The sequence below is a fragment of the Urocitellus parryii genome, chromosome 4, assembly GCF_045843805.1.
Source record: "Urocitellus parryii isolate mUroPar1 chromosome 4, mUroPar1.hap1, whole genome shotgun sequence".
Lineage (NCBI taxonomy): Eukaryota > Metazoa > Chordata > Mammalia > Rodentia > Sciuridae > Urocitellus > Urocitellus parryii.
This window is the reverse complement of record NC_135534.1, coordinates 31,039,206-31,060,824: the sequence shown is the minus strand read 5'-3', so window position 1 is coordinate 31,060,824 and position 21,619 is coordinate 31,039,206. Positions and strand designations below refer to the sequence as shown.

Genomic DNA, 21,619 nt, shown 5'->3' with positions numbered 1-21,619 from the left:
CTGTACCTGTTAGATAAACCAAATGATTTCCGATATTATCTCTAAGGCAAAATATTTAAGGAGCTCTACTAAAATATGACGGAGGCCCTTGGACCACTAGCCAATCCCTCAGCAGGTATCTGTACTAAGGCAATGAACATTCCTGGGTCCCCAGGGGCAGGCTGCTTAGGTGTGTGGGGATCTGCGAATGTCTGGTTTCAGACAGAGTTCCTGCATAGGTGCTGTGTCTGAAATTTCACCAATTGAAATTCAGCTTTAAATAAATAAAATCTCTTAATGCTCTTTTGGAGCATTTTCACTCTTAAAAAAAAAAAATAACCTTGGATGCTGTCCAGACTTGCCCTGGGAGCAGGTATTGCTTTTCCTCCTGTTTCATTCCTGATCAGAGATTATTCATTTATGAATGGGTGGCTGTAAAAACTTGCCTCATGCATATGAAAATTGAACCTGGAAATTTTTAATTGCCATGAGTTTTGCTTTTACGGAAAGGGCTGTGGCAATGGGTGGGAGGACACATTCCACATTCTTTCCTTTTTTTCTTTTTCTTCCTAAATTAACTCTCTGATTGGCACCCTCCGATGACATTTGTCCAAGAGTCACTGTCTGAATGGGCTCTCTGCTCCCCTTACAGATCATGATTCTGGAAGGAAGTGGTGTAATGAATCTCAACCCCAGCAATAGCCTCCTCCACCAGCAGCCGACCTGGACAGACAGCTACCCCACGTGCAATGGTAAGGGGCCATGTGGGTTTGGGGATCACTGCTCAAGGGCATTCTCCTTTTGCTTGAATTCCCCAACCTGATATTTGAAAACTGCAGATTTCGTTCAGCAGAGGCCATGGGGAACAGAAGGAATGGAGAAAACTCTTTTTGTGTGTGATGTATTGGGGATGGAATCCAGGCCCTTCTGCATGCTAAGCTTGCACTCTCCCATCCCCAGCCCTGAGAAAACTCTTAATGCTGCAGTTCTCTGTAGGTTCTCAGAGCTCCAGACAAAAGCCCATTTGAGATATTCCACTGTCTCCTCCCAGAATGCAGGGTTCCAGGTTGGCAGCCTGGCAGTGTTGGTGCTAGCAGAACTGCTCAAAGGGAAGACTCCTTGTTGAAGTTCAACAGTGTTTGGTTGGGATAGCAAGACAGGAATGGGGAAGTGTGTGTGTGGGGGGGTGGGAAGCATGGAGGTTAGGGAAGAGGGGATTATAGCAGTTTGTCTTTTAGTTCACCTTCCAGTGGCCTCGCTGATTAAGGGGAGAGAAATTGCTTAGGAACCAGGTGCCCTCCTTTAGTGATTTAGTCTAGCACACATTGATTGACAGAGGGAGAACCTGATGGTTAGGCTGGTAGAGGGTGTGGTGGTCAAGCCTGTGGTTTACGGTGGAATCTGGACAGAACATACCTGCTGAATGAAAGACCTCACATCCTGCAGTACGGGCGTTCAGTTGAGGCAGGCCATGGTGCAGCCAGTGGTGCTGGACTTACGAGGCTCTGGAGCTTAGCCCACCCCATACCTGTTGCTAATCTCCCCACCAGAGGCTCTGCGGCTGGTTTGCCTTGGAACATGGACAGAGCCTGTCCGTAAAGCGTAGTCTGAGAAGCGGGAGTGGGAAGGTAATGGGGAGGGGGTGACAGTCTCTCAGAAACAGCTGGTCCATGTGGAGCTGCACCTCTTTTAATTTGGAATCCCAGCCAAACATGTTAGAAAGCACGAACAGGTGTCCTTCTGGTTTGATGGCTAGTCCCACCAAAATGCTGCCTTTCCTAGCAGTGATACTTTTTTTTTTCTGTTGCAGGTTTTTAGATCCCCTGTGGGGACCTGGAAGAAAGGTCCCAAATATGACATCTCCAGGTCCCTGGATCCTTGATTAGGACAGAATGTCCTCCCGTTTTTGCTTGGGAGAAAACTAGAGCAATGTTTGAACAGGGTGTAGAATTGGGGGATTGCTTTTATTTCTTAAACTCCAGAGATTCCAAAGAGGACTGAAAGACAGAGGAAGAAGGAGACAGCTGAGTGACAGGGAAGATCAGAACTCACTGGAATTTCTGATGAATTCTCTGGTTGTCTATGTATCTTCCCAGACAACTTCAGACAAAATTCTTGGATTCTCTCAAGTTTGAACAGGATGCAATTTTAGCCTCTCTTCTTTACACTAGACCCTATTAAGTTTGCAGAAGAGATTATTCCAGGTCTGTCATTGGGTGATTGAAAATTGTTACCTTTGTTGGCAAATCCAGTCTTGTGCTGTGATAGCCACACAATTATTTTAGGGGGAAAAATATCATACGTTTAGAGACTACAAAAAAATATATATCCTATCCTTAAACAATTGAGTTTGTGAGACACTAAAATAATTGGGGAACATGGAAACATTTGATCTAAATTCTCTGTTTTTGTACATTTGGGAAGAGTTCTAGACAACCAGATTTTTGGACTAGATTTTTTCCCATCTTCACTCTTACCCCCACGGTTGTCCTCCTGTTTAGGGCCCAAGCTGAGGGTCTAGCTCTGCATTTGTTTGGCTGAGAAGCATGAGGAGTGAAGCTCATCTTGCAGGTGGCAGGTATTATCAATGGCAGTTACCTTGTGCCGTAAATGATCTTGACCTTCTGCTCTTGTTACTTCTGAGGTCAGAAAACAGAGAATGCATTCTGAGCAAGATAAGAAAAAGTGGGATTGAGTTGGAACATTCCCCCTTCAGTTTGTCCTCTGGCGGGTGCTGGGGGTAGGCCATGGGTGTTACGGAGATCAAGCCTTTTGGAGCATTGTGTCACCTTGTCACTACACAGACCAGCAGCAGCAGCAGCAGCATGGGGAAGTTTGTTGAGATGCAGAAACTCAGGCCTTACCCCAGATCGACTGAATGAGAATCTGCATTTGAGCAGAGTTCCCCATGATTCATGATCACATTGAATTTTGAGAAGGGCCAGGTGCAGTGGCCCACACCTGTAATCCCAACAGCTGGGGAGGCTGAGGCAGGAGGATCCTGAGTTCAAAGCCAGTCTCAGCAAAAGTGAGGTGCTAAGCAACTCAATGAGACCCTGTCTGTAAATAAAATGCAATAGGACTGGGGATGTGGCTCAGTGGCCAAGTGTCCTGAGTTCAATCCCCAGTAACAAAGGAACAAACAAAAAAAAGTGAGAAGGATTGACCCGCATGGCTTTGAAGGAACAGTTAGAGGCAGTTTCCTTACAAATGCATTTTCCCCCTATTAGTTCATGTCTTGAGTTTGTGTCATGATCAGTTGGATTTTTCTTTCTTCAGCTTGGAGAGATGTAATAGCATCTTTCCCTGGTTCCTGCCCTTCCTTGCTTTTCTTGGAAGAGATAGCCTCCTCTTGGCCTCCATTTTCCAGAGGACCATACGATCTCTCAGCCCTGTAACATGGCCCCAGAGCTGGCTCTCTGTTCTCCAACTCCCAATAACTTTGGGTCAACTACGTGGTGTTCTCTTAAGGGAGCAGGACAGAGTCACATACCTAGATGTTTAGCACAGGACAGGCTCAGCCATATTTATTGACCTGAATGAACTTCACTGCTTCACTGTGTCTGAACTAGTCATCTTTACCTGTACCTGACAATGCTTCCAATTCCTGCATTATTTCTTCTTCTGGCAAAAATCCCACTGAATAAATCTATAGTGAACATTTTCTATGGAAAGGGGTCTGAGGCCGTTTTCATAGGAGATACGAATTGGGGAGAGGCGTACAATTTACAAAGAGGACTCAGACAGTACTTAGAGAGCTAGGAAGAAAAGCAGAACGTGACAGATGCCATTTAGTGAAATACCAAGCATGTCTCCTGGAGGCCCAGAGGACAGTGAGCCCCTGAAGCAACTTGCAGGGACACTGATGGCTTTGTGGGTGATCAGAGTTTCAAAGATGGGAATCCAACAGGAATAAGAGTAGAATGCAAAGGGGATTGAAAGAATGGTACAGAAAAAAGATGAAAGTCAAAGGTCGCTTGAAAAGTAGTGAAGACCCTCAACGCCTGGCTTGCTAGTTTTATACGGTGGAAACTGGAGGTAATTGAGGGTAACCGAGCAGGGAAGTAACATGACAGCAGCTACTGTAACCAGTGGGTGGCAATAAAGATGTCAGCACATTAGCAGATAAATGATGGGGACCACTTGTGGGAGAAGCAAAGGCATCATAGAGAAAAGAACCTTAACTTCCAGCTTCATTGTTGGTTTAAAATGGTCTGGGATTGGAGGTGTATTTGTACACGCCTGTAGGAATGTATGTAAGAGAAAAAAGGGGATGTGGCTCAAGCGGTAGAGCGCTCGCCTGGCATGCGTGCGGCCCGGATTCGGTCCTCAGCACCACATACAAACAAAGATGTTGTGTGCACCAAAAACTAATAAATAAGTAAATATTAAAAAAAAAAGAGAAAAAAGGTGGGGGGACTATAGTCGACCCTCTAAATCTGAGGGTTCTGCATTTGCAGATTCAACTAACCTTAGATTAAAAATGTGTCTTTACTGAATATATACAGACTTGTCTTCTTCTCCTCGTTTCCTGGGAATCATACTATAGCAATTATTTATGTAGTATTTATGTTGTATGATGGATTCTAAGTAATCTAGAGATGACTTAAAGTATGTGGGAGGAATTGTGTAGGTTGTCTGCAGATATCATAGCATTTTATATGAGGGATTTGAGTATCCATTAGAAGCCCAGGCACCAATTTCCCAGGGATACGGAGAGACAGAAGTGTGTGGATAATAAGCTAATAAGTTGCTGAGACTATAGCAATGTTTAAACTTTTGTAGCATTTTTGGGGTGGGTGGGGAGTGAGCTCAGAGCATTTGAGGTCTCATATTCTTATCTACATGAAGTCACAGAGGCTAAATGATGGCCCTGCCACAGTTGGGAGGAACCACATTTTTCAAGCCTCCTGTGCAGAGTGCATTGCATATTCCGAAGCCCTCGCTGAGGCACAAGGGCTTGGGTCATGTTCCCAAGACATCTGCCAGCCAGCATCCCTGTGTCTGAGCCTGTGCCCAGGAGCAACCAGGGGCCACCTCTTGTTTTTCAGTATCCAGTGGGTTTTTCGGAGGCCAGTGGCATGAAATCCATCCTCAGTACTGGACCAAGTACCAGGTGTGGGAGTGGCTTCAGCACCTGCTGGACACCAACCAGCTGGACGCCAGTTGCATCCCGTTCCAGGAGTTCGACGTCAATGGAGAGCACCTCTGCAGCATGAGCCTGCAGGAGTTCACCCGGGCAGCGGGCACCGCGGGGCAGCTGCTCTACAGCAACCTGCAGCATCTCAAATGGAACGGTGACTACCTCTCTCCATACCCTGCTGGGAGGCAGCTGGGAAGCGCAGGGGCTGGCTGGGCTCTTGCGGAGACAACAAAACATGGTCTCGCCTCCAAACTGTCATTTCCCAAGACAGAGAATTAGAAGGGAAGTGAGAGGACAGGAGTGAAGCCTAGGGTACAAATCATGTCTAATCCCTTCTAAACATGATGTAATTTAATTCTCTCCTTATATCAATTTTCAGGGAGACAAGGGTTGGCTGGGTGCTCATGGAATACTTACTACCCCTAGACAAACTTTTCTTTTACCTTTTTTTTTTTAACAGAGGTCATCAACTATTACCAACTCTTTGCTTGTTAAAGATGATCACGATTACTTAACAAAGAAACAAAATCCTTTTACTTGAGTTCTTAAAATAGGGGCCTAGAATAGTAAGAAGATATATGAAATTAGATCTGCATGTTTGGGAGGAGAGACGTTTCACTGTATTTCAGCAGATTCTTAAAAATTCTGTAACATAAAAGAAAAAAAAAAGGAATGAAAAGAAGTTAGAATGGATTATTTCTGCAGTGATGCTGCCCTACAGCCTCAAGCGTCTCTCCCAATGTCATCTTGCACACCGAGAGGCCACCACTCCAAAAGCTACCCACTGGTGGTGGCTTGTCCACACACGCATATTCTACACTGACTTGTAAGACCCAGCAGGACAGACAACTCCTCTTGCAGAATGCTTTGACACTGGCATGAAGTTTTTCTAATAGTGGCTGTAAAAAACCAGCCCCTCTGAGAACTACGGACATGTTGCATTGATTATTAAAAGCTAGTGGTCTGGCCCATCCACACGGGAAAGAGCACTTATGTCTTAGGAGAACATGTATTGGCAAGTTATTAGGGCTCAGGAAATGTGAGTTCCAGAACTTGAGGCAGAGTCAGACCCTGACAGCTGCCATTCACACTGAGCGCAGCCCGAGTCCAGCTGTGCGGCTGGCAGCTGGGCGGCCATTGCGGATGACCTCATCCCGGGCCCTAGCACTCCCTTCTTCTCACCCACCTCATGGGGCTGGTTGCTCATGTTTCTTTTACTAGAATCAAACCAAACAAGGCTCTATAAATAACCCCCAGGAGTCTTCAGAAAGAGCAGGCTTATAATTGAAGAATTAAAAATATTTACCTCCCCACCTCCAATTAAGTCCACTCCTTTAAAGCTTTGCTCTGATTGAAGCCTGAGGCAGGGAGACCTGGGAGGTGTTGTGGCCACCTTTGACCTTCCGTCTTTGACCTTCTGTGACTTGCTTGGTCTCCCGCAGGCTGCTGTCACCTCTGAGAGCCTAATGGACAGATGTCTCCTCCTTGTATTGTTGTGTGCTTTTTTGCAGATGTTTTACTTACTTACATTTATTGAGTATTTATTTATATTAGGCACTCATCAAATGAACTTAGGACAAACTAAATATTGTAGCCATATTTTAGATGGGAAATCTGAAGGCCAGAGAAGTTAGAGGCTTGACCTGTACTCCTGAGATAGACATAATCTATCTGGAGAGGAGAAAAATTCTAGATTCATTTGCATGTATGTGTGCTTTTATATACCGTGTAGCATGAGAGGGGTTTCAAGCAAACACAGGACTAGGTGGTGGGCACCACTTATCCACATGCTGGAGGCATAAACAAGGGAAAATTCACTGATTTTATCCAGATGTATCGAAGAATCAAGCTGGTTAAATCAAAATGACTTGGCCTATATTCTCCTTTCCATTTCATGTCATATCTTAGTATGGGAAAATATCTTAGAGGTCATCTATGGACTCTATCTAGTAAAATTCCCTAAATTCATGATGAGGAAACTTAGACCAAAAGAAGTGAATGCCTTCCAACTGGGAATGGAAAAAACTGGTCTTCTGACTTCTGAAATTCTAGGTCCACCATACTAGATGTCTTCTGTCTACAATGCCAAACAATTCAATTAGATAATGGGTGACCTAGGCCTTTGATTTATGGACCTAAGGACAGACCCCAGACTGAAATGTGTAGAGGCTGAGAGGGAAGCCCCCTACCATGAGCAAACCTAGGTGGTCAGGCAGGAAAATGGCAGAAGCTCTTCAGAGAAGCCAGCCTGTCTTTATTTAAGCATCAAGTTTTGGCTTCATCTGGTTCCCCTCTGACTTTCTCATTCTGTCCTTCACAGGCCAGTGCAGCAGTGACCTGTTCCAGTCCACACACAATGTCATTGTCAAGACTGAACAGACCGGTGAGTGGCAGGAGATTCGGGGAGCCAGGTTGGCTAGACAAAGCCCTGGGAAGAAAAATGGGGAGGGAACACCGGAGAGAGTGTGGGAGGAGGTGTAGGCAGGAGACCCAGAGAGGCCACTCTCCTGCCTGTCTCCAGTGGACCACCCTTCCAGGAGCCTCATATCCGTGGCCCTGGGACCAGCGATCACCCACGCTTTCTGGGCCTCCTTTCTGCCCAGACTTCTCTGCTTCCTACTGCAGGTCAGCCTGGTAGCTGGGAGAGGGCAGATTCTAAGATGGGCTTCCTCCCCAGAAAAAGAGTAAGAGGATTAGATTTGGAAAGTTCAGAAAAGCAAGGCGAGGAAAGAGGAAGGGTCAATGTCTCCTCTTCTCCCCCTCCTCCCTAAATGGGAGTCTGTTCACCAGGAAAGGTGGGGGGGATGCTGAGTTGGCATTGTGGTTAGTGTAGTTTCTGGCCCTAGGGAGCTTCCCTGGGGACGGCCAAAGGCACTGTGGAGCCCAGCTCCTGCCTTAAGGACATTTTCACAGGAGCGATGCCCTGGGCTCTGAGCAGAGTCTACAAGTCCTCTAATAGCCATGTTCACTTTTGTCCCCTTTCCTCTGTCCTAAATCTCTCTCCCAGAGCTTTCCCCACAGTCTGCCACCATGATAAACAGTGCAGGTGCCACGGCTCCCAGGTCACTCCCTGTGTCCACATCGGGGAGATTGCGAGCCACGTGGGCCGACCAGGTTTGACACAGGCCTCCCCGAGGGTTGCGTGCTAGTCACCAAGGACAGAATTTGACCTGGGGGTGATTTGTGAGTCACTTGGCACCAAAATTAGCCCATGCAGTTATTGACTCTTTTATAAGGGGACTGGTCTACCATTATTAAAGAAAAAAAACAATAGCTGCTAAGCATGTTAATTAGGCCTCCTTAGCCCTGCCCTCCCTCTACAGACTGGGGGAGGGGTTCCCGAATGGCCTGTGCTTTATAGGTCTGCCCTAGCCCCAGAGATGACGCAGGGCGTGGCTAAGAAGATCCCTTGCAAATACACTCGACCCTACCCATGACCCCTCTAGAGGAGACAGGGTGATATTGGAGACGTCCCGAGAGCTTGGCCACCCCTCCCTGGCCACCCAGCCATTCTGGTGCTGCCAGTTCAGAAGAGCTGAGCTGAAGGGTGGAGAAGGTCCACCCTGGGAGGAGGGGATGAGAGGCTCCTGGAGGGGCCAACACCCCCAAACCTCTTTGGTTCATTTTGTTTTCAGAGACAACAACAGGTGTATGAGGTGACCCAACAAGGAGAGGGGTGTAACCCCAAGAGATTGGGCTTGGGGTGCCCAAACACGTAGCTATTAGTTCAAACACCAGCTAAATCCCTATGTCGTAAACAGGAGGACTTAGCCAGTGAGTCAGGTTTTATACCATTTATGCTATAAAAACAAAATGAAACTCGGCCAGTGGCTTACCACCCAGGCCCTACAACTCAGAACCTGGCCAGGAGGGGAGTGGAGGGCAGCCTGCATAGGCAGGAAAAGGAAATCAGGAAACTTGGGCGGGTGGGGAGAATAAGGGGAAAAATCTTGATGCTCTTGACCAACTCCGAAAGGAAATGCCCATGTTGGAGACCAGCCCGGTTATGGGGGCTGGGTGGGAGCTGGGCTTCATTTGGGGCAAGGAGAGGGGACTTTCCTTCAAATCGGAACTCTGGAGAACAGTCAGAGAAAGATGTGCCTCCCTGGCATGCAGGAGAAGGACGGGTTGCTGAGCAGCCCTTCTTTCTACTCTTACAAGTTGTTTGTTCAATTTGGCGATACATTTTTCCCTTCTCCGCTTAAGTTAACTGGAGAGACCTAAAGGAAGCCGGTTGACACCTAACGGGAAGGGGATTCTCTCTGGATTTTAGGCATCAAGAGACCCTGATAAGGCTGACCAAAGACACATTCACCCAGGAAGATATCCATAGGAAAAAATGAGCTCACTGCTCACTGATTATACATTTATTTGTCCCAAACCAGGCTTTCCCTCCTCCCCAGGGTAAAAAATATTCTGGGGATTATATAGTAGAGTGTAAGACTAAGCCAGGGGAGGCTGGAAACAGTCTTAGGAAATCAGAGCATTGGTCAAGGACAGGATTCCACTGTGGCAGGTGTGGATCACCCGGAGGACACCGTAGCAGGCTGTTCCCACCTGGCGCCCGATGAACTGTGGGATGGCATCATTTAAAAAGCGAGGTGTAGCTGAAGCACACTGTTGCCTTTTTCTTGGGGGGATACCCTTCTTCCCATGCCTCTCTGAAGGGCAGTGACTTGGAAGGGGCAGGTTCTTCACCCTGGGAATAAGGGTTGTTGACCTTTCCCCATTTTCTGTTCTTTCTAGACCCTTCCATCATGAACACCTGGAAAGAAGAAAACTATTTATACGACACCAACTATGGTAGCACAGTAGGTAACTAACTCCCCAACACAGAAGGCCCTCTGACATTCTTAGTTTGATGGTCCAGTGGCCACACACTGTGTGGTGTTATAAGAAGGGGGGTATTAATGCCCTTGATTTTTTCATTGCTGCAGACTTGTTGGACAGCAAAACTTTCTGCAGGGCCCAGATCTCCATGACAACCACCGGTCACCTTCCTGTTGGTAAGTTCTCCTGACATCGGAGGCTAGACATGCAAGGGCTAACAGAGAATTAGTGAGAATGACCAACATCCTCCATTTCCACTTTGCCGGAGTCTTGCTCGTGAAAAGGCTGAGAAAGGAATTGAGTGGACTTTTATAAAAGCAGATCTGCTTTTGAGGCCATTTGCATGCATGGAAGAGGACCAGTAGGGATTCCTATAGGAAAAATGTTTGTCTTCTGTGACACCAGTCACTCATATGACAACAAAAGTTGTTCATGTTTTCCTTCCCTTTTAACATAAATCTGCTCTGGGGATATGTCTGATAAAATTATTGATGAGAGAGAAGGCTATGATTAATTCTCAACTACATTTGAACATTCGTTTCAAACTGCAGCTGGCTTTAGGGGAAGAATATCTAACCAGGGAATCCAGAGTCTTTTGAATTTGTGGTGGTGGTCTCTGTGTGGAGGAGTCGGCATTGGAAATTTCCGGAATCCCAATGATCATGCGTTTTTCTCAGTTTTTTTAGTTTCACCCTGCGGTTCTCTGTGATATGTCAGAGCCCTGTCAATTATGTTCACATTGGTTGCATTTGGTGAAGATTGGGTGCAATGGGGTTTATCTATGACTCTTAGACAAGGTACACCAAGTGAGAGGTTGGCATGTGGGGATTCTGGAAGAAGGGCTTTCAGATGACACCCCCTCACATATAGGTACATTAGCATGGATAGAGTATGAATTCGTTGAATAAAAGATTTTTTTTATGTCCCTTGACCTGGGGACAAGCTTCTGCATTTCTTTGGGTCTATAAAATAGAGTTTGGACATGGAAGTGCCCTCCTGCAAGAACTGAATCTGGGTTAACTTCATGACTGGGATTTAGTTGCTTTTGTGAAAGAAAGTATGAAATTAAACAACAAACCTTACTCTCTTTTTTCTCCCCTTCTTTGGTTGAGTGTGTATTTTTGAGAACTGAAATAACGAAAGCTTTTGGTCTGAGGTTTTGTTCGGGTCAAACCCCTTGAATGAGACAGGGCCGGGAGCCAGTATAAATGCTTCTGGAATTGAGGTTGAGAACCGAAGCCAATTCATCTCTCTACTTCCTCTCCCTCCAACAGCCCTTAGCATTATGTGTCACTCGAAGTTATTTGTTGAAATTAGGAAGTCAGAGCAAACACGGGAAGGCAGGCAGCGCCTGTGCCACTCTGGAGGAGCAGCCCGTGGGGGGTGCCGTCCTGCTGTGGCAATCGCTGCCACCCAGTCAAGACGAAGGGCTTCAGGCTGAGGACACCACCCCAGTCACCTTTGGGTTTCCTCTCAAACTTCCCAAGGTGTCACCTTCCACGTCCTTCCGGTTGGGTCTTGGACTTATGGGGAGAGAGATTCCAACTAAGAATAAAGTTGAACCAACCACTTCCCACGCCTCCGGGGTTGTCAGGTCGCAGGGCTTCTGGGAAACCTGAGAGCCACAATCTCGGCTCTGCTGCCTCGGAGCCCTGTCCTCCTTCCCCTTTTGTGACTCTGCTCTCTGCTTCTAGAACCTCAGAGCCAACAGGGGCTGGGGGCCAGTTTGTGTCTGCACTTTTGCTGGGATAGGAAATGTGCCACCTCCTGAGCCACCTGTTATACTTTTGGATACTCCTTCTTAAAACAGGCTCTTTGAATCTGCTCTCCCCCACCTCCCTGATCCCTGTCCCCAGCCCCGCCTCCCCCCATTGGGCTGTTATAACAGGCTAGACAATGAGATGAACAGACAAAAACCTCTCTCCGAATTGCTACCTAAAGAATCCATTCAGTGTCTGCAGCTGGCACTCTTGGGAAGAATAGCCCTCCAAGTAGGTTATTAAGCCCAATTTTGCACAGATCAGTTCTTTCAGAAGAGTTTGATCTCTGCTGGATGGATGCAGAACCACCTTCCCCCAACTCCAAGACCTCTGCCATGGGCAGTGTCTGTATCTTTCCAGCTGCCTTGCAATCCAGTGCAGCTGCAGATCTCCCTGTGTCTGAATGCAAGTTACCAGCTGAGCCCAGGCAAGGCTCCCTGTAAACTGATGGCCTCTGTGATAAAGGCAGGTGGGGAAGCAAGCGAGCTTTGTTTTGATCTCTCTGTCATCTGCCATTTCATAAAATGGCCGCCGCCAGTGTTCTGATCCGCCCGATAATCCTGCAGCCAGCCATGCCAACCCGGGCTTGATGTGTTTATCTACTGACTTGTCGAGCCTGGAGCTAGGGTGGCACGGTCTATTAGAACGCTGAAATTTGTATATCCCGTAAAGAAATGGCTCACCACTGAATCATATGCAAATGCCCCTAATCTCTGCTTCTTGCGAAGCAGCGAAGCTGAAGTCATGTTCTCACACTGGCATCATAAACGGGTGGCTGGTGGCTGGTGGCTGCCCCTGCCTGGATCCGACGGACCTTGCCCCGGAGTGCCTGGGAGGGGAGCCGAGAGAAAGCCAGGCCGGACAGCCTCCCCGGAGCAAGCCCTTATTTTATGACCGTGAATCACTTCACCACATGGCTAACTTCAAAGGCCTGGACTTTTATTTTGCGCCACTGGGGAGGACCCAGGGGGAGAGGCTGGCTGTATGGAGGTGGTACATCAAACGATCGGGGTGCTGAGGTGGCTCAGAGATCCCCCCATGGCCCCTGCATATTGGAACAGCAAGAGGGGACTGGAAGAAATTCGATTTTTCTTTTGCCTTTGGCTGCTTATTCCTCCCTGTGAGTCCAGAATAACCTCGAAGGCTTCATGTCAGTCATCCCTGTGAGGATGAACATTTTTATTAGTTTTTGTTTGTTTCTATTTTTAATCTTTTCCTAAGCTGGATGGAGGCCTAGCCTGGGTACATGGCTGACATCTCCAACAGAAAAATTTCCTGGTGGTTTATCTCACCTGGGGCTTTTTAATCTAGAGTCCACAAACTCTGAAGAGGGCCGCAGACCTCTGAAATGATTGACCAAATTCCATAACTGCACACGGATGTGCATATATATATATATATATATATTTTCCTGAGGAGAGTGTCCAGGGTTGTCTTCCTATTCACAAAGGTAACTTAGGCCTGAGTAATTGATTGGGCGTCAGGTCGTAACTCACAGTGATTGAGGAGAGTACACGGAGAGACACCTGGGTTTTTCTGGGTTCAACCCTGGCTCTGAAATAATAGCCTTGCATCCCTCCTGGATGCCATTTGAAAGAGAGCTCTGCTTGTGGCCTGTTGGGTAAATGCCACTCTTTGTCTACAGGACAACGTGGCCCTGTCAGAGTGATGTATCACTTGGGAACCGGGGCGGGTGCCAGACCTGTTGAATGTTGTCACATCCTGATGGGATGTTGCAACCTGGCCCTGCAGCCTGCAGGGAGGGACAGTGAAGTCTCCTGTGTTTCCCGAGAATTGATCTTTCTAGATTTCAGAGAAACCCAAGTCAGGTGCAGACCCTCCTGGGGACAACACCTGGAGAGAGGTTCTTAACCGTATTGAGAAGGTTTTCTTCTTCTCCGCTCTTATTCAATCCCTGTTCTCTGTCCTGCCCTGGATTTTGGAGAACCTGCTGGGAGCACTGGGTCCTCACAATCCGGGTGATCCGATAGATGAATGGGCCTGTGTGCCCTGGGAAATACGGAATCCCCAGATTGGAATTCTATTTTCAACTAATAGAGGCGTTATAAAAGTGAACTTGACCCTTGGCAGGATAAACTTTGTGAAATCTGTTGTGTGCCAAAGTAGGTTGTCATCTGTGGAAATGGCTCAGAACAGTGCTTATGAGTAAAACCTCTGGATTCAATCAGTTGTGTTCACAACCTGGCTCCGCTTTCAGGCTGTGTGTCTACACACACGTCATTTGACCTCTCAGAGCCTCCATAGCTGTAAAATTCTGGACTAGGATAGTGCCTCACAGGGTACTCATAATAGTACTCAGAGTTACTGTAAGAATCATGTAACGTGATTCATATAAAGTGCTTAGTACAGTGACAGTGACTGGTAGAAAGAAAGTACCCCCAAAACACTATCGATTGTCTTTTAACCATTCTAATTAGGAGCTTGTCTGTGGTTCATGAACTTTTTTTGAATACTGGACCACTTTTTTTTAAAATCAGGGATGGAACCCACGAGTGCTTAACCACTGAGCCACATCTCCATCCCTTTTTGTATTTAATTTAGAGACAGGGTCTCACTGAGTTGCTTAGGGCCTCGCTAAAGGGTGATTCTCTTGCCTCAGCCTCCTGAGGTGCTGGGTTTACAGGCATGCGCCACGGCACCCAGAAAACACTAGACTACTCTTGACAAAGAAATGAATACTCTGCGCTCCTTTCCTTTATGTGTGGTTTTAGTCCAGAATGACCTCGAAGGCTTCATGTGGGTCACTGAACCCTAGGTTAGGAAGCCCAGATGAAATATGCACTGAAGAGACTTTTCTGGCCCAGGAGTGACTTGTGTTTAGGTCCCTTTGCCTGTCTGTCTGTCTCTGTCTCAGTCTCTGTCTCTTTCTCATACACAGACACACAGCTTGAGCGTTTGGTTTTCACTTTCTTTTTAATTGACATGATGGTCGAACATACTTCTGGGGTACCGTACGTTAATTTGATGCCTGTGCACAAGGTACAATATCAAATCGGGGTAATTAGCATTTCCTTCTCCTTAAAGTTTTCTCATTGCTTGGTGTTTGGAAACATCACACCTTTCTCTTTGAGTTCTTTATAAAATAGGTCGTCAATTGCTGTGGCCTGTAGTCAGCCCCCTGTGCTGGCGGGGCGGGGCGGGGGGCGCGCTGGAACTGTCCCCTCCTCCCTGACTGCATCTTGCTCCCTGTCTGTCCTTGTCTTTGTCCTTCCCACTTCCTAGACACTGGTGGTCAATATTCTACCCTCTGCCTCCCACGTCTACATATAACAGAGAATGTGCAATATTGGCTGTTTTATTTATTTTTCTGAGAATTTTACTTCATAGATCCGCCTCTGCCTCCTCCTCTTTGGTGACAATTGAAGAGTTGCCATAATGAGTCACTGGTTAAACTAACCTGTGTTTCCATAGTCCACGGTGGCCCTCTGTACTGAGTTCAGGCCACTCAATGGCCCCTTTGTTGGGGTGATTAAAATGTAACTTTGCACGCCAAAAAAAAAAAAATGGCACCCCTCTAGCTTAAAAGCCATTTTTCTTTGTTAGGCATGTTTACATTTTTGTATGATGTGAAAAAAAAATCTTTCTAGTGACCTAAATCTATTTTCTCACAGAACAAAGTTCTTTAAAAGTCCTAAAAAGGCGCGAATGGGAACTGGGAACTCGGCTCCTGCTGCTCTCCTCCTTGCTCTCTGCCACACTGTCTTCCTTCTTCTTGCACATCAGCCTCAGGACTTTGGCACTTACGGTACTCGCCCATGGAAGGCTCCTCCACAAGCTCTGTGCACGGAGATCTCCCTCACATCCCTCGGGTTCCTTAACCAGAAAGGTTTTCTGTGTCCTCCTTGATAGGAAAGTGCAAATGATTCCCACCTCCATGCTTCTTGCCCCATTTTTTACCCTGCATCATTTTTATCTATAGTGTTTATCATCTGTTTCACTAGCTACCATATAGTCAAACAGTGCAAGGCATGCAGGAGGTGCTCAATCTACACTAGTTCAATGAGTACAGGCATGAATGAAAAGGATAACTGGAGAGAGACACAGGTAAACTCAAAAGCTCTCGTTTTTCTCCCGAGCAGACTCGCCTGACATGAAGAAGGAGCCAGAGCACCCTACAAAGTCCCACACCAAGAAGCACAGTGAGTGCTGGCCGGTCTCTTGGCCCTTCCCTTCTCGTTGCACTAACCAGAAGCCACTAGGTCTTAGCCAACATTGCTGTCTCCGTGTCTTCACCTCCAGCTGGGCTGAGAGAGAAAACGGAGATACCCCTTAATGGCTAAGCACTCTCAGTGCAGTGCTCCTCAAAGTGGGGCCTGCAAGCCCCACTTTTTATTCTAAAGACGACATTCATGGAATAAGGACTTCTTGCAGGCAAGGGGTTAGCCACGTCCCTCCCTCCCTGGAAAAGATGAGGAGAGATGGCTGAGAGGTAGCCTCCTCCTTTGGCTGGATGCTGACACCCCCGCCCTTGTGGAGTTGTTGTTCGAAGAGAAGAGGCTGATTATTCAGGAGACTTAACACTGCTCTTTGGAATTGGATTTCCCCCAATCACAAAACCTTATGAACACAGTGAGCTATCAGAGACACAGAATTGAGGGGGGCTTAGGGAGAAAAGAACACCATAGAATCTTTTTTTTTACAGGGAATCGCTGTCTCTTTACCATTTGCTATTCCAGGCCATGCCATAAGAATGGTCTTACGTGGTCCCTCCAATGGCACACCGGAGGGGAGGTGTCACAAATCCAGCGGGAGGAAAACTGAATTTGGTTGCTCATCTCCTTTCAGTAGCTGCTTCATTTTCAAGAGCCCTCCCCCCAACTCCTGTATATATATTGTTATATTTAATTTTGTATTTTGTGGAAAAATACCTAACATATTCCCCCACCCCAGTATATTCTAAGAGTTAAAATTCTGGAGCCTTCTCTGCTTTGCATTTGGCTGCAGCACAGTTCCTGGGGTGGAGCCATTTAATTGGAAGAGGTACTAGATAAGAGGTTGAAGTCGCTTTCTGGGGAAGAGGTGACTAGTTGAAGTGAAGACCAAGCCATCTGTACAAAACTGGAAGAAATTCCCCCAGCCAAGGAGACCTAACACCGATTTCTTAGCCTTGGCTTTGCCCATAGTTGACTGTGTGACCTTAGTCAACTCACTTAAATTTTCTGGGACTCAGCTTCCCAATTTGTAAATAAAAATGTGTTCATTGTTCATTTTTTTTTGCAGGGGGAGGGTATCAAGGATTGAACTCCTGGGCACTCGACCACTGAGCCACATCCCCAGCCCTTTTTTATATTTTATTAGAGACACTGAGTTGCTAAGGGCCTTGCTAAATTGCTGAGGCTGGCTTTGAATTTACCGTCCTCCTGCCTCAGCCTCCCAAGTTGCTGGGATTATAGGCGTGCGCCCCCCTGTACCCAGCTCATTGTTCATTTTTTATGTCCAGTATTTGGTGGTGGGGTAACCCTTCCTTCGGGGAGCATTGAGTCTCTCCTGCTTAAAAGAGGCAGTGGGACCCAGTGTTCCTCCTGCTGTCCTTGTGCTGTGATGTCCCTGAGGCCATTCCTCAGCCCCCTTCTCTTCTCCTCCCCAGACCCCAGAGGAACTCACTTATGGGAATTCATTCGCGACATCCTCCTGAATCCAGACAAGAACCCGGGGTTGATTAAGTGGGAAGACCGGTCTGAGGGCATCTTCAGGTTCTTGAAATCAGAGGCCGTGGCTCAGCTCTGGGGCAAAAAGAAGAACAACAGCAGCATGACCTACGAGAAGCTCAGCCGGGCCATGAGGTGAGGAGTTGCCTGTCTCCCAAATTGATGGGGCCAGGGGACCCGTTCCCTCCCCGACAGCCTTAGTCTGAATGGCTTGCCTCATGGGGTGTCCTTGGTTACAGATATTACTACAAGCGAGAAATTCTGGAACGGGTGGACGGACGAAGGCTGGTATATAAATTTGGGAAGAATGCTCGTGGATGGAGAGAAAATGAAAATTGAGCATCGACCCCCCCAAGCACAATCCAAAACACACACGGAATGACTCATAGCCAGCCAAGGACTCCTGGACGTAAATATTTCAAAGACTATTTTTCTCTGATATTTATGTACCACGAGTGGAAAAAAATATAAATATATATATATATATCTACTTCGAATGGGAAGAAGGAACACTACGGTTGATAAAAGATTATTTTGTTACTTTGAAGTATGTCCTATATGGGGAACCAACGTACACAGTTTTCTGTGAAATACGACGCTGTATGTGGTTGTGATTTCTTTTTGCCTCTATTGTGAAGTTCTTTCCTGCCACAAGAATAACAAGGGGTGTAGCCTTGCGCTTCTTGCTGAGAGAAAGAAAAATCAAAGGGCATTAAATGTTTTCAGGTGTGTGCAAAGTGATTTAGGGAAAAGGTGAGGAGTCTTCCACACATCAGCATCCACAGGACCTTGCCAAGAGAGGTGGATATAGCTGTCAGGATGAAGTCCAGGGTCTCAGAAGGACAGGATGAAACCAGAAGGATACCAGGAAGTTTAACCTGTTAGGGCCCAGTGAGCAGAGATTGGAGACTCCCCAAATCCAGGGTGGGCTGCAATCACTTAGGATCACCTGACCTGGAAGGTCTCTGGGCGAGAAGAATAATGGTGAAGGGTTTTATATTCATCCAGGAATGATTTACCTATTCCCCCTTTCCCTCGGATGGTTGGTGAAGAAATGTCAATTGCTACATCTGCTCACTTCTAGTTACTTAAGAGAGAGACAGGTGAGTCTTGGTTATTTTTTATTCTAGATGATTAAAAATAGAAAAATAGGAAAAAGGAGGTGTTGGTAGGAAAATGACTAAGGCGTTTGCTCTTGGATCTCTGTAGTTTAAGGTTTCTCAATTGGCACAGTTGACATTTCATTCTTTGTGAGAAGGGCTCTCCCATGCATTGCAAGATGTATAGAAGAACTCCTTACCTCTACCCCAAAGATACCAATAGCTGTCCCCAGCTGTGACAACTCAAAATGTCCCCAGACATCACCAGATGTCCCCCAGGGGAACACATTGACCCCCCCCCCTCATTGAGAACCACTGATTTAGCCAGTCAAGATGAAGACGGTGATTTATTCTCAGAACAAAAAGATTTGTTAAGTTCTTTTAGTTCCTAAAATGAAAGCAAGACTCTAAAATTAACTTATCTTTATGTTTTAAACTGTTAGGGATAAGGAATTGAAATATTGAGAGGAATTTCTTTTCAGAACTCAGATGAGAGCCAAAGTCAGATGAATGAAATTTAGTAATGCAGGAAAAGCTGCAATACTACACCCGTGCACTGGAATTTTAAGGCAGAGTAAAAAAATTATAATGCAAAAGGAGAATCTGTGTGTGTGTGTGTGTGTGTGTGTGTGTGTGTGTGTGTGAAAGAGAGAGAGAGAGAGAGAGAGAGAGAGAGAGAGAGAGAGAGAGAGAGAGAGAGAGATCTAGGGAAAGCCCTCTTTGTAGGCATCTTTCTTACAATCTTTCTTATTTTGGATCATCTCTTTCCTGTCTCCTCTGAACTCATCCCAAAGTGAAAGGGTTATTGCATAGATTTGCATTCACAGAAATGTTTTAAAAGAAAAAGAGAGGAAGAATGGAAGAGATAAACATAAAGTGCAGCTCAGAAGGAAGGAGTTGGAAACGACTTCCATCATGGGATTATTCTGGAACACTTGAAGATAGATTTTGGATCATGCAAGCTGGGAAGGATATGAGTCTGTAGGTACCTTGAAAATGGATCAGGACCAGATTCTTTTTGCAATCTTTCTTTTTGACCCCCTCATGCCTTTGACTTTCTCCTCTGCTCTGCCTCTACCATGAGCAATGGGACAGGAATGAAGATATGCCTCTATAGGAGTGACCTTTAGCAACAAATAGAGCCCCTGTCATTATGTCCTTCCTGACCAGGGAGCTGAGCAGTTCGTACCGAAGGGTTGCTAAGTGCTTATAATGTATTCAAAGATCTAGATGTAAGAAGAATTAATATCCTAATTATAATGAGGACCATTAAGCATGGTGACCTTGGAACACCCTTGAGTGACCTTCTGAAGGGACAACCCAGTTCATTTCATTTCTGCCTGACTCGGTCACCTGTACAAAGGTTTTACTTGGTGTTACAAGTGAAAGTTACTGAGGGGGCTGAGAACAATAACAACAGAACAGCAAGGACCTTGACTGTGCAACCCAGATCTTACTGCACAAAAGACACACCTTGTTTTTCAAGGCTGAAGAACCACAGGGCCTTCCCAGCATTTGACTATAAATTGCACAGAATGAATTAGACATCCGGGTATTTGAAGTGGTGTAATACATGAATATTTGTGTGTCTGTGCATGTCTGAATTGTGTGGAATTATTAGGGGCATCTGCCAATTCTCTCTGCTATTCCTTTCCTGGCTTTGCTCCTCATCTAAGGTGTCTACTAGATCCCTCTCTGAGTTCATTCTTCCTCATATCTGTAAATTCCTCCCAGTGGGCTTTGGTTCTTTGTGCGACTTTTCCATTAAAGAGCAATCTTTGTCTGGGGAGTAGCAACTGGAGCAGTTCTGCAGATAAATAGCAGATTGTGTTATTTGTCGAAAGTGACAGTTTCTTGGCACCTAGTGCCTGTCTAAATAGGCTGAAGTATTAAGTTCTCGGCATATCGCTATTGTCTCAGCTTGACTTTGCTGCCTTTTCTATGTGCTGTTCGTGACTTGGAGAACTTAAGGTAACCGAGTCCTGCCAACTTGGGGTGTGAACAGAGTATTTCCCACTGTAATGTTGAAAGATACAGCCAAGTCCTGTAGAGAAGCCCCCCTTTCTTTGGGGGCCAAACAGCCTCTCCCTGGAGGAGCTCATCAGTGATGGATGTCCACCTGGGCACTAAACATGGTCTCTTGGAACCCTCTGTAAGCCAAGGGCTCTAGCCCTCTCAGTAGGTATTAAGTCAGGCAATACATGGCTTAGTCTTCCCAAGACTTAGATCATCCTAGGTGCCTCTTTGACTTGATAAAACTTGAGCAAGGCCCGTGGCTCTCAGGGACATCCCACAGCATCTTGAAAGTACCACCTGAGAAGAGCAGATCCAGGTTATGAGCCTTCCTTTGCATACACTGGTTTTTGTCTTGCTAGACTGTAAGCTCTTTGAGGGCAGGGACAAAGTCTCATCACCGTTGTTTTCCTGGTATCTAGCAAGAAACAGGTAGACAATGAATACTTGCTGGATGAATGAGTGAACGTCTTCTGGAAGATTCCTTCAAGGAGGAGGCCCAATCTATAATTGGAACATGAATAATTTCTTCACTGGAATAAGAACATGGCAGCCAAATCTTCAAGGACATATTATCTGTGATGAACAATTTACTGTGACACTCCTTCCTTTGCTTTCTCACCTGGGCTGAAATGAAACCCAAGCAGGTTTTTTGGTCCCACCAGTCAACATACGTTGGCTGAGGATTCTGTTGCCTTCCTTGGAACTGTGAGACCTACCTGGTTCAAGACGCCAGTAAATGAATCCTTGACCTATTTTAACCAATGAAGATTATGAATGTGTTTATATGATGTCAGTGGCTATTTAAATGTAAAACAGTTTTAAGTTTTAGTATTTGGGGGTTGGTTTTTATTTTATTTTATTTTTTCTTTTTGAAAAAAAATACCAAGGGATCTTTTGATAAGGTTAGTAATGCCTATTAGATATTAGTTTTGCAAGCGTGTTGTTTTTCAGTTACAGAAAACATAAGAAAAGGTAAAACAGAGGGAAAAGCAATTATGTCATTCTTCTATAGTTAAAAACAAGCATTTGTTGAGCTCCTACTATGTGCACAGTGTGGAACCATATGTGAGGAGCTAGCCTGATTATATTCGCTATGATAGTTTCTTGACATGTAGCTGTTTG

The 21,619-nt window shown here is 46.1% G+C and overlaps 1 protein-coding gene across 4 annotated transcripts; it reads left to right on the top strand.

Moving 5' to 3' along the window:
* The first annotated feature begins 634 nt into the window (after positions 1 to 634).
* On the top strand, positions 635 to 17,720 carry Ehf (ETS homologous factor). 4 transcript variants are annotated; one of them, XM_077797548.1, is made up of 8 exons: positions 635 to 731; positions 5,031 to 5,276; positions 7,443 to 7,505; positions 9,869 to 9,937; positions 10,060 to 10,128; positions 15,813 to 15,872; positions 17,321 to 17,516; positions 17,621 to 17,720. In XM_077797548.1, exons 1-8 carry the CDS (start codon positions 635 to 637, stop codon positions 17,718 to 17,720), a joined length of 900 nt encoding a protein of 299 aa, XP_077653674.1. The 4 variants fall into 4 exon arrangements, with proteins under 4 accessions (XP_077653674.1, XP_026260831.2, XP_077653675.1 ...); XM_026405046.2 differs by having other exon boundaries at positions 15,810 to 15,872; XM_077797549.1 differs by lacking the exon at positions 10,060 to 10,128.
* Positions 17,721 to 21,619: the final 3,899 nt, after the last annotated feature.